The 14,585-nt window shown below is 38.7% G+C and overlaps 1 protein-coding gene across 3 annotated transcripts; it reads left to right on the top strand.

The window, feature by feature from the left end:
- Positions 1-1,710: 1,710 nt before the first annotated feature.
- On the top strand, positions 1,711-13,924 carry impdh2 (IMP (inosine 5'-monophosphate) dehydrogenase 2). 3 transcript variants are annotated; one of them, XM_060881157.1, is made up of 15 exons: positions 1,712-2,069; positions 3,700-3,748; positions 4,126-4,227; positions 4,394-4,468; positions 5,225-5,431; positions 5,524-5,611; positions 6,385-6,584; positions 6,667-6,757; positions 7,225-7,320; positions 8,440-8,511; positions 10,406-10,549; positions 10,757-10,901; positions 11,218-11,361; positions 11,513-11,596; positions 12,676-13,924. In XM_060881157.1, the coding sequence occupies exons 1-15, from the start codon at positions 1,972-1,974 to the stop codon at positions 12,695-12,697; spliced, it is 1,617 nt and encodes a 538-aa protein (XP_060737140.1). In that variant the 5' UTR covers positions 1,712-1,971; the 3' UTR covers positions 12,698-13,924. The 3 variants fall into 3 exon arrangements, with proteins under 3 accessions (XP_060737142.1, XP_060737140.1, XP_060737141.1); XM_060881159.1 differs by lacking the exon at positions 11,218-11,361 and having other exon boundaries at positions 1,711-2,069; XM_060881158.1 differs by lacking the exon at positions 8,440-8,511.
- The last annotated feature ends 661 nt before the right edge of the window (positions 13,925-14,585 follow it).

The raw sequence follows: 14,585 nt of genomic DNA, 5'->3' as shown, positions 1-14,585 counted from the left end.
CATGCAGCCAAAAGATAGAGAAAACACAGCTACACCCAGAACATCACTGCACCATACCTTTTACGCAAGAGAGTCTGTATTCTGAAAATCAGCTTTTTTCCTGATTCAGAGAACTGAGAAAATGTTTAGGAAATAGAAGATTTTTAATTTTACATGAAACTTAGGAGAACTCTGACTACAGCTATAGGTGTAGGATTACTGTTATTGTAGTTCAGTGTAAGTGAAAAACAGGCTATGCCTCAAACTGCATATTGTCATTCTAAGTATTAGTACTCGATATATAAAACTATTGGTTGTAAACTTTCCAGACAATATGATAGGACTTCAGTTTTTAAGGCATTTAGTCGATGTTGGACAATACCACTGAATCCTCTAATCTACGATTTCAATTCATAAAGCAACAGTTTGATAGTACAACAGAACCAGCTATAATACAATACCATACTTTTCTATTTAATCACTGTTCATTCAAGATTGATGACATAGTGAAGGACAATTTTAAGTATCTGACCATGAGCAAATTAGCTTGTAAGGTCATTTACACATCAGTTTATAAATATGACTTAATGAATACAGGAATGTTTGTATGCATCATTACTCTGGCCCAAAAGGCAGTTGTATGATTGTTGCCTCTGTTCATTTCAATGTTGTCTCTTAAATTTAAATCTATTATTGAGTACAATTGTATGGTATTTTAGGGGTGTCCTGGGGGAAGACAGTGGGCTATAAAGCATGATTAAATAGTGTTGGTTATATTACATCCACATCAATTGTAGATGTAACTTGGAGTAATTAAACAGCTCAAACAGTTCATATATCTTTAGTTTTATCATGATCTGGGTTGTTGGGAATATGGTGAACACTTGAGGGCAAGGCATTCACCCAAACTTTTCACGTGCTCAAGTCTTTCTTATGGAAAAATGCATCTCAACCTACTCTGAAAATGCACTTGCATAATTATTCGTGTAAGGTAATCACAAAAAAATTCAACCCTTACAGATGTATAAAAAAAGAACTTATAAAAACAAATGTGGGAAATCCCATAAACTATTAAACCACCAACTCTACAGGAGAACAATCAGCATGTGAAAAATAAGTATTCTTGTTTAAAAGTCATGTGAAAATAACAAAGGTGAAAATTTCCCAGTTCATGGAAAAATGTGGTGTCACAACCCATTTGAATTTGTCGTACGTGAACGAATTGTGTTTTAATGTTCCGTGTTTTTACAAAGACATTTCTATCTATAGTGAAAGAACCTGATCTTCAGTATGAGTGTCTCTCCACCTCCATCTGAAAGATTTGGTTCAAGGATTTCTGTAAACTAGCTACTTTTCACGTAGGACCCAGAAAACTTCTGTGTGGTCTGGGTATGATGGTCTTCTCTGTATCTCTCTCTCTCTCTCTCTCACACACACACACACACACACACAGTATTCTAATGTGTGTAACATCACAGAGAACAGAACAAAACTGAAGTCTATAGTCAAAACAGGACACTAGAATTCCATCCCATCATAAACACATAAGCTCTAACTGGTGCTTAAAAAGTCTCTAGATTACTAATAAGGCTTTTTATTTTATTATTAAAAGATAAAAAAAAAATAGTATCTAGCGTTAAAAATCTGTTGTTACACTGCGAAAGACCACGGGTTTGAAATCTGGGCGTGGCCTAAAACCGGAAGTGACGACAGACAGACTTTATTTATACCCTCTGACCACAAGGTCGGTCTCCAGACAAACACGTGCGCTTGTAGTTAGCACCACGGAGCCGAGGCCGGTCCTCAACCTGGTGAACGGATGAATAAAGGAAGTCCGGTTCTGAGTAACAACCATCAGTTAACACGACCTGATATCAGGGGTTAATTTCCAGCGATCTGTAGCAGTGAGTCCAGCACAAGCTAGCTGTAACGTGACTGTCTCACATTGGGACACGTTTCTGTTCCGGAGTTTTCACCCTAATTTCCTGCTCCATGGCGGATTACCTGATTAGTGGACAGACCGGCTACGTGCCTGAAGACGGTCTGTCCGGACAGCAGCTGTTCGGGTGCGGTGATGGCCTTACATACAAGTATGTAGCATGCAGTCTGCTAATTCTACACAATATACACTATTATACATCAACATTGTGGACAACTGGCTTCTGTTAGGAGCTGAGACAGAAACCCGTGACGTGAAAAGCTTCAAACTTAAAAAGAAAATCTTCCAGAGGTTTCACTTGTAAATTAACTATTTACTTAAAATAACATACCAGAAAAAAAAAAAAGAACGAATCTGTAACTCAGTAACACAAGATAGTATTTCTGTCTCCATGGTGACAACATAAAGTAAATCCCTTTTTCTTTTTGTTCTTTTCACATAAACAAATTCTTAATGACTTCTAAACCTATAAAACTCACCGTTTTGATCCTTAGAGCAGCTTATAAATATTTAAACCTATTTAAGGTGGAAACTATTTAGCACTTTCCCGTGATGTGCCAGTAATGGACCAGTAATATCTCCAATACAGGTAGTTTCTTGTGCTGCTTTAAATCCCACAGCAGTAAAGGCAGGTCAGAATAGTGAGTTACACCACCCTACAGTGACACTGTGCAGTTTTAAGTTACACATTCCAGGTTTATTCCAGAAAGAGCTTCAGGGTTTAGAGACACCTTGTTCCTCTCACATAGACACTGTGTTCCAGACACACCAAGTTTTTTTTATACCACTGACCCAAATCTCCACACTGTGGTGTTAAACAGAGAAAGTAGCTTTTTTTTTTAATTAGTGACCATTTATACACTTAAATATGGCTACGCCCTGTGGCTACGCCATGAAGTTCTGCTCACTGCTCAAGAAACCACACAAATGGGCAAAGTTTCGAAGCGTAAACCGAGTCTTGCTCATCCCACATGTGAAAATAAAGTTCCTGTGGTCTGTGTTTACTTTGACGTCAAACTGAAAGGTTGGCAGCAAGATGAAGTGCCAAAATTGCCTCTATTTTAACCTCCAGGCTCATTTTTTAACTCCCAGAACTGTGTTTTGAGGCCCATTGTAAAAAGCGCTATACAAATAAACTTGAATTGAATTGAATTTTTTTTCCTGATGTACTTTAAAATGGATGAGTAATAAGGGTTTAATGCATAACATTTATTTTCTCATTACGACTACACGTTGGAATATCAATCTATTATAACAAACTTAGGAATGTAATAAGTAAGTGATCATTTGGTCCCTACTTGTAGTGGCAGACAGGAGCCTTTTGCCATCACTGCAGTTTGCCAACACTAAATAAAACATATTAAAGTCCATGTATATGAAGCTTCACCACATCAACGTTTCAGTGATTTTCTTTCAATCTGTGTATTATTAGTGTTGTATTGGAGCATCCACCATGACAAGGTTGCAAAAAGTAATTATTATTGTATGCTTTATAAGCCTTACATCTGCCACTACTGTCTGAATTGCTGTAACTGAAAATGAAAGATGAATGAATGAACACATTTAAGCGCACTATGGTGAATAAATAAATGACTACAGAAGCAGTATTGCAGTTGTAGTGTTAAATGAGAGGTGGGGGCATGTTGGCTTAGTGGTTATTTGCCTCACACCTCTGGGCTTACAGATTTGAGTCCTTCCTTCATTGAGTGTGTGGAACGTATGACATTTATTTTGCTTATTCACTTGATTCACACAATTATTTATTTATTTTTCTTCCTCAGTGACTTCCTGATTCTTCCAGGCTATATTGACTTCACAGCTGACCAAGTGGTGAGTAAAGCGCATGTGTTTGTTCAGAGCATCTAGCTCAGACATTTGGGAGCAGGATAGTGAGCATTATAGTTAATCCATGGTACCCAAGGGAAATAAACCTCAGTGATGTGCGTTAATGACCGTGTTGTTGTCACTATTGAACGTCTGATCCTTTCAGGATACTCATTCGTGTTATTTAAAATGTGCCACTTTTTAATAAACAGGACAAAGCTGTATTTTCACCATTGTGTCGAATATATTTCACTCGCAAATATCGTGATTACAAATTCACCATCATACCCGCATGCACATCGGTAAAGTAGTGTCACACAGTGAAATAGGTTGACTGAGACATTTTATTCATGTGTATTTTTATATATTGTTTAAACTTGTAGGACTTGACATCAGCCCTGACCAAACAGATCACTCTGAAGACGCCGCTGGTGTCATCTCCCATGGACACGGTGACCGAGTCGGGGATGGCTATTGCTATGGCTGTAAGTGACATGGTCCTGCTTATATCTCCAATTATATTATTATTTTAAAGACCTGTGGTACGTTGAGATTTAATTGACAAAAGGCGACGATATTCCTGCCTTCACTTAGCATTTTCTATCTTTTAAGAAGATCTAGTGAGTTGAATTGTTGTTCTGTGGTCTTTAGCTCACCGGTGGGATCGGCTTCATCCATCACAACTGCACACCAGAATTCCAGGCCAATGAAGTGAGAAAGGTCAAGGTAAATCTCTCCTCTCCTGTCACCCGCACACTCACAGCTGTGTCTTTGTGCTTCGTGCACCTTTTGTCTTCTGGGGCCATGGGAGATAGGACCATGTAACGTAACGCGCACCTGAGGCTAAACCGCGTCAAACGATGGTTTCTGATCTTGGGACGATGTTTGCGATCGCAGAGAAACGGATAGAACAGATAGAAGCAGCTTTTAAAATAGGCCACTCTTACCCAAAATATTTACATTTAATCTACGATCATCATCCAATTATGTACCAGAAATGCTCAGAATTTCAAATCTAATGGTTGGTGTAGTTTTGCAATAAATTATTTGGCAGGCCAGTTAAATCAACTCCTAATGAAATTGTCAGTGCTGTATGAAAATCGTGTGCCCTCTACTGGGAATGACATGATCCTGACAGTGGTTTTACAGTTTTTAAGTCACAATTAGAACATAAAACAAGTGATGCACACTGATATATAATACACAATATGATACACAATAATATGAAACCAGTGTGAACAGTGAGAAGCAGTTGCCATGACAACCCTGCTATAAACAGAGGGGAGAGTTCAGTCCTATCTGGTAGTCTTCTCCTCTGAGTCTCTTTCATTTTTAAACTTTTTCTTTCTTTGATTTACTGTTTTAAATCTCAGCTTTAAAGTAAAACTCTGCTTCAGCGATTTCCTGCTGCTTTTTTTCCTTCATCACACATACGCTCTTCCCCATTCTTTTTTCTCCCCTTCTGCCCTGTGCGTCTCTCAGAGATACGAGCAGGGTTTCATTACAGATCCTGTGGTGATGAGCCCCAAAGAGCTTGTGAGGGACGTCTTTCAGGCAAAAGCACGCCACGGTTTCTGCGGCATTCCCATCACAGATAACGGACAGATGGGCGGACGCCTGGTAGGCATCATCTCATCTCGAGACATCGACTTCCTGAAAGAGGAGGAGCATGATCTTCCTCTCAGTGAGGTGGGTGGAGCTTAAGATTCTGTTCAGACTTTTGTACATTGAGTTTTTATCGTATGAGGGTTCACACGGATTGACGCTTTACACATGTGTAGGTGATGACCAAGATGGAGGACCTTGTTGTGGCTCCTGCTGGTGTGACGCTGAAGGAAGCTAATGAGATCCTTCAAAGGAGTAAAAAAGGTAAAATCAGTGTAAAGTTTGCATCTGTCTTTTCTGAGAAGATGATGATCAAATGCATTGCTGTTTTGTGCATTTTAGTCATTCTTATTAATGTTCCTGTGTTAAACCTTTTTGTGCAACATTCTGCAAATGATTCTCCCACATTCTTCAAACGTACAACATTTTCAAAGTGTAGTTTTTATCCTTCTAGGGTTTCAGCGTTTTGTAAGAAAACCTAAAAATCTGTACATTCAACGTGAAAACAAATTGTGAAAAAAGTAACTTATAAAAAAGTTTTTTATCTTTACTGATATTGCTGAATTTTACTGACCCAAATAAACATCAATCTAATTTATAAGCCAGCTTATAAAATTAAGTTATAAAATCAAGTGTACATTATATTTGTGAATTTTATTTTAGTAGCAAATAAATCCTATGTGTAAATATCTTTAGTTCACCCACAATTATACATAACGTGCATTTTCTGTGTCTGAGTTTACACAATATGCACAATAATTGAAATCCGTTCTTAAAGTAAGAATGCATTTATAAAAATAACCCACGAGGTCTAAAAATCAGAATAGAGACATGAATTGCAGTGAATATTGCATGATCTTTATTACCTGCTAAAGGAGCTTGTGTAGTGTACAAACATAACATGCAGGAATACAGCAATGCGATGCCCATTCGTTCATAGTGAGTAAAATATGGCAGGTGTTATTGACGTGTATTAAGCTGGGCTTTTTCCCCCAGAACGTCTGCTTAACACTTCACTGGCACTAATGTTCCCTCAGGTAAACTGCCCATCGTGAACGAGGAGGGCTGTTTGGTGGCCATCATCGCTCGCACAGACCTGAAGAAGAACCGAGATTTCCCTCTGGCCTCCAAAGACTCGCGCAAGCAACTGCTGTGTGGTGCTGCCATAGGAACACACAACGATGACAAATATAGACTCGACCTGCTCGTGCAAGCTGGCGTGGACGTCGTCATACTGGTGAGTGTCCCTGTGCACTTTGACTTTTACTTTCTTCTTTTTTTAAGCCCTATTTTTTTTAAGCTTATTTTGTCTCTAACAGGATTCTTCCCAAGGAAACTCCATTTTCCAGATCAACATGATCAAGTACATCAAGGAGAAATACCCCAACCTGCAGGTTATAGGAGGCAACGGTAGGTGTCACCCAAAACACACACACACGTGCACACACACACCATTTGACCTGTGTCAGGGATGCACTGTGTTCCTGCTTCACAGAAAGTCAGTATTTCCAATCAAGAGAAAAAAAACAGCACCCTTGTCGTTTTGTGACGACAAAGGGTGCATGAGATACTGAAAAGTGTGCAAACAACTCAGACCCTGAATTACAGACCTGTGCTTCTATCCAAAAGCTAGGTCATACATTGCATTAGCACAGGATGACCACTAGAGGTCATAAATGTGAATCTCCTGTATAATAGGATCAATTAAGGGTCTTAATAAATCAGTATATTGCTAAACAAAAGATGGAATTTTCTTCTCTCTCTGTCTCTCTCTCTCTCTCTCTCTCTCTGTCTCTCTCTCTCTCTCTCTGTCTCTCTCTCTCTCTCTCTCTGTCTCTCTCTCTCTCTCTCTCTCTCTCTCTCTCTCTCTCTCTCAGTGGTAACAGCAGCTCAGGCAAAGAATCTGATCGATGCTGGCCTGGACGCCCTGAGAGTGGGCATGGGCAGTGGCTCCATCTGCATCACACAGGAAGGTGAATCCAGCAATCATACACATTGTTAATTTCTTTTCAGCTTTTCCCAAACCTTGAATCTTCCATCCTCATCTGATTAACCATCTCAAACCTGTCTGTCTGTAGCTCAGTTATTTTAAACTAGTAATCTAAAAGTGAAATAGTTAGAATGGGTAAACAAGTGTCTGCATTCAGGGCTTCAGACTGAGCTGCACGTGATCGGGCGCTCTATCTAAAGTCTCTCTGGGGCAAAATGCTGCGCTTTGAGTCTGTTACACTGACAAAGCATGGTCAAGGCGGCATAAAAATGTCAGATGTATTTACTCTGTCAATGTCATGTATTTAAACACTGACAAGTGGTAGTGTGCACATAGTCTTCTGTGTTGCATGTAGATTTTGTTTTTACTTTTTGAAGGACTGTGTCAGAAGGACAATGCCCAAGTAAGTTTATAAAGTAGAGAAAAGGTTAGTTAGTAAGTAAAGTCTGATGTATTTGGCATAGTCCCTTGTTTTGGTTGCCCAGTGTAATCATATGTAGCCAGCTAGTCATGATCATGTAGCACATTGTGGCCCATCACTGCTCCCTACCTCAGGAACATGAACTGTTACAGCATCAAGGTGTGTCCCAACAGTGACGTACATTTAACCTGAACAAAAGCCTACATACCAAATGAAAACCTTTCTATTATAAAAGTTAATAAGTAGTAGTTTGAATCCAGCTACTGTGAATAAATGTGTAGCCTGGCAAAAAACCTCTCTCCTAAAGCAGAAGTGCTGCTTCTCTCTCTCTGCTAGAAAAAAAAATTCCCCTGCACTACTTCTAGCAGAAGCAACGGTGGTTTGTTGAGGAGAATTGGAACATGTAGGCAGGTCTTCACTTTCTAGGGCACCTTTATTTGTTCCTGTTTTTGTATCTTCCTTTTTTTCCCCCCAGTCTTCTTTCCTTGTATCACCCTAAGCTTTTTTCCCTCCCTTATCCTATAATTGCATTTCTCTCCCTCCACCAATCATCCATCTGTCCTTTATCCGTCTTTTGCCTGTTTTTTTTTTTTTTTTTTTTTTTTTTTTTTTTAAACTCTTTGTTCCTCAGTTCTTCTTTCATGATTTCAACCCCGCTTTCTGTGTTTAATCTCTCTTTAGCTCCTCTTACTATTCCTCCTGATATAAAGCTCCACAGCCCCAAAGCCCCAGCCACTGTAACGGGATACTGCAGTAAGTCCGTCCCCCCTGACACAGGGCTCCTATTGGCTCGGTGCTCCCCTTCTTCACCCGCCTACCTTTCACAGCCCGCTGCACTGATTGGCTAACGGCTCTGCATCGGTAGTAGAAGTAGTAGTTGTTGCTGTGTTTGGGTGTTTTGGGGTTTTGGATGCTTGTACTACTGCAGGTGTGTCAGGCTCCAGTCCCGTTGATATTCCTACAGAGGATATATATATAATATCCCGTCTGATTCGACGCATGGAGGTTTCAGTAATGAGCCGGTTAATTGAATCGGGTGTGTGCGGTGGTTCTCCAGGACTGGAATGTGAAACCCCTGCTGTAATCTGACTAACCTGTCAGTCACAGGCTTTGGCAAACTCTCTGACTCCACCAAATGAACAAAGACTTCAATTTAGAAAAAAAAATTACACAGTAAAAAGGAATGTAGTTTGCAGAGATCAGAGCCTTACAAGCATATCTAACACTGATCTAACGGTTGTTTCACATTATAACTCACTGTATAATTTTTCACTTCACTATCCCTTATGAGTGTTCGTTTTATTCTTTCTTTTAAATCCAGGCTGGTTTAAGCAGCCCGCTCTAAATTTCTATTTATTTATTGAATTTTTTTGAGTAGAAGTTGCACGGAGACTTTTACTGCATGCTGTGCTTTTAAATCTGACACCTAAAATCTAGTGAACTTTGAGCAGTACGAGATACAGCATGATTCAGTGTAATTTGTTTTCCTTTCATTTTTATAAACAAATTCAACATATTTTGAAGTGAACTTTTTCCATTTTAGAAACAAAATAAGCAGGCAACATGAGTCCAGTGAACACCGCTCATTCAGCATTCTCCTTTCGTCCACAAGAGGGCGCACAGTGTAGTTGATCATCCAAAACTTGTTTTCAAAGGCATGTTAACAACTACTGTGCAAACAGCAACGTAAAGCAGCATGCACGTGTTTAACAATCCTCATCAATTTTTATACATACGTACATACACAGCCTGGTTGTTTAGTTTTTCCCCTTGTTTTCGAGCGTCTGTGCTGCATTTGCAAATACGATTTTAAAAGTTTACCCTAAACTTTTTTTTGTTTAAGTTTTTGTTGGTTTGTTTGTTTGTTTATAAACAAGTGGACTATATAATCCAATCCATCTCCAAATGACTGAAGCTGTGAACTCCTTCAGTACAAGAGTCTTTGTTATTTACTCCCTGTTGATTTAGATATCCATCAGAAAAGAAATGATTGTACATTATATCATTATGTAGCTGCATTATACGTGTCTGAAAAGTCAGGAACCAGTGAGTGTAAAACTACATGTACTTTGTTTTGTATTTAATATTACAGCACACGCTCTACATGTTCACACTTACACACTACACATTTTCTGTTTTACTCAGTATCCTGTTCCGGTTGTTTCTAGACTTTTCAGACACCCTGTAATTTATATACAAGCACATACTTTCAGTCAAATTCTTTAAGATGTCTACTCAAGATCTTTTCCAGACAATACTTTTCCCCCTCTGAGTCCACTGTCTTTCTTTTATTTATTTATTTATTTATTTATTTATTTATTTATTTAAATAAATACTGGCCATGAGACTGCTAAAGTACCAATTCATCCTCAATTCCCTTCTGTCTATGTACACTTCACAGCACACTTCACACCCCAAGTAGTTATGGCTTTTATAACCTCATATAACCCACACCCTTCACCCAAATCAGTCTTCACACATCGAATTAATCATTACTGAATGATTAATTTATTAGAACTAAAGACAGTGCAGGCTGTGAAAGAGGTCAACAAGATATGTTTTTCCTCTGAGCATGTAGGTCTGACATTGTGGTGTTGTGAGATTATTTATGGGAGTGAAAGTACTAAATACTAGATTTTTCTCTCAGTGCTGGCGTGTGGCAGGCCGCAGGCTACAGCCGTGTATAAGGTGTCAGAGTACGCGAGGCGCTTCGGCGTGCCCGTCATCGCCGACGGTGGCATTCAGAACGTGGGCCATGTCGCCAAGGCCCTGGCTTTAGGAGCATCCACGGGTGAGGAACTTTATGTATTGTCAGCTATATGGTGCACTGTTGGAAGTAGGAATGGTGTCAGAACACTGAAATTTGATTAATTAGTGATGTGATCAGCTTTGTTTTTGCAGTTGAAGCTTATATCATTAACAGTAGAGCTGATGAATCTGGTTACTGGTTTTAATGTTTCATTACTATTGGTGGGTTTTTTTTTTGTCTCTCTATTAGTGATGATGGGCTCATTGCTGGCAGCCACCAGTGAAGCTCCAGGTGAGTATTTCTTCTCTGATGGCATCAGACTGAAGAAGTACAGAGGAATGGGCTCACTTGATGCCATGGACAAGAACCTTGGCTCCCAGACCAGATACTTCAGGTAATTCGCACACATTTGCATGAAAACACTCTCCATGTTGAATACACACTCTAATTTAAGCATGATTTTACTCACTTTGCTTCTCAGGCCCTTGTAACCTCATGCAATCTAACATCAAACTAACTTCTAGTATCTTATGTTAAACAAGCCAAATGTCTAGTGATGTCACATGATCATATGACTGGCTGATTTGAATTATACTGTAGCTCCTCCACTTTCTTTCCCAGTGACATGACCTTTAGTACGTGATCCAACTCTAACTCCTGTGTATAAGTGTTATCGCTGCTCATCCTCACTGTGTTTCTGTCTCTTTCAGCGAGTGCGATAAGATTAAAGTAGCTCAGGGTGTGTCAGGCGCCGTACAGGACAAAGGCTCCGTCCATAAGTTTGTCCCCTACCTCCATGCTGGAATCCAGCACTCCTGCCAGGACATAGGAGCTAAGAGTCTTACACAACTTAGGTACGCGTGACAGCTGACCCCAAGTTGAAATATAAAACAGTGTTGCAAGCACACACAAGCGGAGACTCGCATGAATTGTGTGTATATGCAGGTCTACCAGTCTGGGCATTCTGTGTTTACTGTTTCTCTTTGTCTGTGTTTTGTGTTTCAGAGCGATGATGTATTCTGGTGATCTGAAATTTGAGAAAAGAACCGTATCTGCTCAAGTGGAGGGAGGCGTGCATGGGCTGCACAGGTATACACACATACATACATGAATATAAACCGCCACGCATTCTGAAAGGATCGTCGTGTATAATGCACTGAAATGTCAAACTGAACCTAGGTCAGTGTGCGTAATAATATAAACTGTACAGTCAGGAACTGTATGGTGGATTTTCAGGTGATTCTGCAGTAATATGCAGTAAAACAGAAAAAGGACATTTTCAATTTAATGTATTTGCTGATTGTCCAACATTTTACCAGCGAGGAAAAGCCACAAACTGAGAGCATGTAAAATTGAAATAGGGGCGGGGCTTCCAGATGTCAGTCAATATCAGAAAGTTCAAATCACCTGCAATCTGCAGTTATCCCGAGGATTAAGACTGCACTTTTCATTGGTTTATAAGTTACTACTAGTAATAAGTACAGAAAATGTGTAATGATGATTGGCAGTTCTGGTACAATATAATAGTGGTGTATATAATATATAATAGCACTCAATTAGGCACTCAATTAGACAAAAATTCTGTCATTAAGTCATTAAGGATCGGGGTTCAAGCCCCAGCACTGCCAAGCTGCCACTGTTGGGCAGTTGAGCCTTGCTTGCTCCAGGGGCGTTGCATCATAGCTGCCCCTGCTCTCCGACCCCAACCTCCTCAGTTGGGATTTCCAAAGAAAAGAATTCCACTGTGCTGTAATGTTTATGTGGCAATAATAAAGGCTTCTGTGTCCCAAATTCATTCATTTGTTAATTCAATATTAGTAAATGTGACTGGATATCATGGCAGTGTGAATAATGTCGAGATGATCAAATTCATGTGCAGGAACCGTTGTTAGTTGCTGACATTTTATTACAAGCAAGAACTAAGAGGAGGAAAATTTTAAATGAGTACTAAGAATAAGGCAAAAAAGTGTGCTTGATTTTATAGCGGCGTTATACCTTAAATCCTGAACGAGACGTGATCTGGTTTTAATACGGGAATATGAATAAATGTAAACTATTCTAAATATCCTAAAATATTGAACTGTGCTATTACTTTTTTAATGTTGCTTTCTTTACTATTACAGATGTTCTTGTTTGTATTATTTACATTGTATTTTTCTGTCTTTCAGCTACGAGAAACGGCTGTTCTAACGAAGACCCCTAACATCAAGAACGTACACACAGTACATTACCACAGTCATACTCCATCGTTCTGTTGTGTAATGACACACTACTAAATCTTATGAGTTCACAGATGGCCACCTTACATTAATGTATCCAATGTCACATCCCACACTTCCCCTTTTTTTTTTTTTTTTTTGTCTTCCAGATCTTTGTTGTGCAAACCAACAGTGTGTCAATGTGTTCAGATCTACGCACATACTTTTATGTTTTTGAAACAAAAGAATTAGAATTTCGTAACGCAGTTATGTTCAGAGGCATTCATTAATTGCAAATACATTTTTCCAGTAAAATAATTTGTCTTGTTTCTTCTTTTGCCATTCTGAATTCCACCTCTTCCAAACACACACAAACAGCACACATGTGAAACTCTTCGTCTGAGAAAATTTTTGCAGTCAGTGTTCACAAAAGAGGAAGTAATGCTGTGGTTGCCTTTTTTTATTTTTTTTTTTTTTTTTTTTGCACTGCAGTAAATGTTGAGACGGAACCCGACTGACTTCCAGACATTTCAAACAAACGTTTTTTATTTTATTTAGGTTTTTTTTTTTTATTTTTAAAGCAGAAAAGTTGCTGAATCCGTTTAATAAGTGGAAAAAATGAATATGCTAGTATTAACACTAGTGTATGAGAAATATAGAGTATATCATGCATATTTAGATGGTGAACATTTAATATGTATAAAGAGTGTCAGATTTCCACAGCAGAACGCTCTTCCTCATTTAGCCTGTGGGTCCTCTGGGGAACTGCACTTCCAAAACCACCGGACTTTCCAGACAGGGGCTCTGTACATACACACCCAGAGGAGGACAGAGACATGGGTACACACACACCTGGACAGGTTCGGTTCAAGACACCAGGTGTCTCATTGAATGAAACCTAATATTTAACTGATTTTTATTTATTTTTATAATATATATATATATATATATTGTGTGTGTGAAGTCTGTTCACATCACTATCACCCAACACCTCCACCACCATCAATCCCCACCAACCCCGCCTTCGTTTAGACAAATAATTGATGAAGCGTGGAATTTTTCCAGTCCTGGGTACCATGATAAGAAGAGATGGAACTATAAACATATTAATACTTGAACAGGATAAATCTTTGATTTCAAATCATTAAATAAACTGCAATCGTTAGCAAATCACTGTAGTACTATATGATTAAAGCATTTCACGGTGTGTGGACATTGATCATGGTGTCAGTGGTGTTTTATTCCTTACTTCCATCCCCACTCTTTGGTCAGAAGGTGTTGATGGAACTTTCTATAACAGCAGCTTTATCAATAGTCCAGACTGTAATTTAAATCATAGGTTTACATCAATGTGATCGTTTCAATACCTGATCGTTTCCATAGTAACATCTCATACACAGTGACTTCTTTAGTGGATCTACAAAATCTAAGCCTGATAATGAATATGGATTCTTATTTAACATAAAGATATGTTTTACTTGTTGATATGGTCAGATAGGTTTTCTATATGGAGCTGTTTATTTCATATAAATATATAAATAAGAAGTCTTATTCAGCGCATTCCAACAATATTCCCCTTGCACCGAATGATCAAATGCAGTTGGAACAACTAAGACGACTAATGTTTTGTTTTTCTTGTATTTGAATATCGTAGCTAAGACAGAAGCCTGGGAAAGTAAAGTAGTCTGTAAAAATACAGTATGAATAATTTATTAATAACGAATATATATAATCTGAGAGTTAGCAATTTCTCTAAAACTAAAAAGTCAAACTCTTATTCTGTTAACGACGTCTATAGCTTACACAGAAGTAATATTTCACCAGCAGTATAAGCACATAAAGGCAGAGAAATCATGACATATTATTTTTGTTTCAACAGT

This window comes from Tachysurus vachellii, chromosome 11 (assembly GCF_030014155.1).
Source record: "Tachysurus vachellii isolate PV-2020 chromosome 11, HZAU_Pvac_v1, whole genome shotgun sequence".
Taxonomy (NCBI): domain Eukaryota; kingdom Metazoa; phylum Chordata; class Actinopteri; order Siluriformes; family Bagridae; genus Tachysurus; species Tachysurus vachellii.
The sequence above is the reverse complement of the archived record's forward strand: the minus strand, read 5'-3'. Positions and strand labels throughout refer to the sequence as shown.

What these genes read in the sequence shown, in the direction of transcription:
- impdh2 (XM_060881157.1), top strand. Translation starts at nt 1,972, where the DNA reads ATGGCGGATTACCTGATTAGTGGACAGACCGGCTACGTGCCTGAAGAC. An exon ending in CATCTGCATCACACAGGAAG is followed by an intron (nt 7,321 to 8,439) that starts GTGAATCCAGCA and finishes ATCTCTCTTTAG; the next exon opens with CTCCTCTTACTATTCCTCCT. An exon ending in GGCGTGCATGGGCTGCACAG is followed by an intron (nt 11,597 to 12,675) that starts GTATACACACAT and finishes TCTGTCTTTCAG; the next exon opens with CTACGAGAAACGGCTGTTCT.